The sequence below is a fragment of the Gavialis gangeticus genome, unplaced genomic scaffold, assembly GCF_001723915.1.
Source record: "Gavialis gangeticus isolate Ggan-Ray unplaced genomic scaffold, GavGan_comp1, whole genome shotgun sequence".
NCBI classification, from domain to species: Eukaryota; Metazoa; Chordata; order Crocodylia; family Gavialidae; genus Gavialis; species Gavialis gangeticus.
Window position 1 is genome coordinate 87,389,226 of NW_017729034.1, and position 1,896 is coordinate 87,391,121.

The 1,896-nt window shown below is 37.9% G+C and overlaps 1 protein-coding gene across 3 annotated transcripts in view; it reads left to right on the plus strand.

The window, feature by feature from the left end:
* The first annotated feature begins 433 nt into the window (after positions 1–433).
* The window catches only part of PLAGL1 (PLAG1 like zinc finger 1), a 52,419-nt gene continuing 50,956 nt past the window's right edge, over positions 434–1,896 (plus strand). The window contains exon 1 of one of the 3 annotated variants that reach the window (XM_019527574.1): positions 434–476. Coding sequence is in view for 2 of the 3 variants with exons in the window: in XM_019527573.1 (XP_019383118.1) it covers positions 458–476 (19 nt within the window). In the remaining variant the exon portion in view is untranslated. The remainder of the gene's footprint in view (positions 477–1,896) is intronic. The other 2 variants (XM_019527573.1, XM_019527572.1) reach the window with 2 other exon arrangements.

Below are 1,896 nucleotides of genomic sequence, written 5' to 3' on the forward strand. Positions count from 1 at the left end.
ATTAAGGTGTAAAAGTAGGGGCATTAAGGAATGCTTTTGTATACTAGTTTTCAGTGAGTGAACAGTGTATGGTGAGTAACATTGGTTAACTTTTTGGAAATTAAAGAAAGAATCAAAGTTAGTGAATAAAAAATGGTTACTCTCTCTCTCCAGAATAAAAAACTCTTTCCCTATTAAATCACTTCAGAAAAAATCCATCTGTCTCATAAAGAATGGAGCAACTATTTATAGATAACACTTAAGTTCTGTGTTAAATTTACATTGTCCCTTGTGTGGGCTCTTCCAACTGCAGCAAAATCAAAAAGTAAAAATGTGTCCTTATAATACTATGATTCTACAGTTGGCAGTACGTATGATTGTTTCTTTCAGTGCTAAACATGTAAATTGCTAATGTAGAAAACTGACGATTCTTTTTTTTACTGTCTTTATATAGGGTTATTTTGGCTGCTCTGTAAACATGTCCACAGACCTTCTATGTAAGTAAACTTCCTTCCCCCAGTAAGTTTTAGCACTACTTTTTTAGCAAAATACTTAGGTGTACTTAGAATGAATGCCTCATGTTGAATATCATGTCTGCTTTTTTAAATTAGCGTTTCTGAGAAGACCTCTGCAGAATTCTCGTATTAATTAGGGGAGTGATTCTTGTGGTAAGGTACTACTTGGGTGCGTCTACACATGCGCTTTACTACGGAGTTAACTAATTTGCTCTGCAATAAAATATCAGTCTACATGCATGCTGATATTACGATGCAGTAAGTTAATTAACTCTGTCATAGGATAGTACTGTCGGGGACAATAGTATTTATGGTGAAGTAATTTACTCTTCCAAACCTCACGTGTAGATGGTGACAAGGGCTATCTACCACCTAGCCCCACACTTTAGCACTCTTGAGCCCTAGCCAGCCCCTCTGCTGCCTGACACTGCCACCCAGAGCCTGGGGCTGACTTCCTAGGTCTCCTGCCAGCCCAGAGGTGCTTCGCCCTGGCTCAGAGTGCTGCATTCCTGAGCACATGTGTAGACTCTGCACCTGGGAGCAGTTTTCTCTGGTGAGAACTGTTTTAGAGTTGATTATGTCATGTTAATTGCACATGTAGATGCACCCACTGTGATTAAAGTTGTTAAAATCTGGCACTTGATTAGTAGAACGGATGGAGATTTACAGAGACTTCAATATTGCTCTTCTGTCTAAAAAAGTTTTATCAGCAGTTGTTAAAAGTAGCATGTAAGATTACTATGAGTAAATGAGAGGAGAGAAAAAGTTCTCCTTTTCCCTGTGGTTATTTTTTACTTTCTACATTTGACAGCATGTTTTGTTTTATTTCACTGTTGTCAGTTCAGCTGTTCTTTTTCTCAGCAACAGAGACAAAAGGAAAATAGAATTGTAAAACCACAGAAATTGTCAGTGTTGTACCCGAGACTCTTACATTACATTCATTTTTAAGTTGACTTGATGTTGATTGTCCCTTTACATAGTTTAAAAAAAAAAAAGACATGACCTAGTAGTAAATATGTTAATCGTTACATGCTCTTGAGTGAGAGGAAGATCACATATGCATCAGCAAGGGCTTAGCTCTGCGAGTCTGAATGTGTTGGGGCACCCTCACAATACTATTAGCATGGCTAAGTCAGAATTGTTTAATTTCAAATGGTCTTGGGACTTTTTTGTTTTTTCTGAACATGGTAAGCCTCAACTTGTGTTTGAGAGATGCAGTGAAAATATGGCTCTAATCCAGAAAAATGACTAGCAAAAATGGATCAACTGTAGAGTTGGGAAAAGATTTCAGATGCACTGTGCTCTTCTTCACTTTTGGCCATTACACAGATCTGAATAGGGGCACTACATGCCCAAAAGTTTGTCCAACATCCCCCCCAAACCTGGTCTAATAAAAGATATC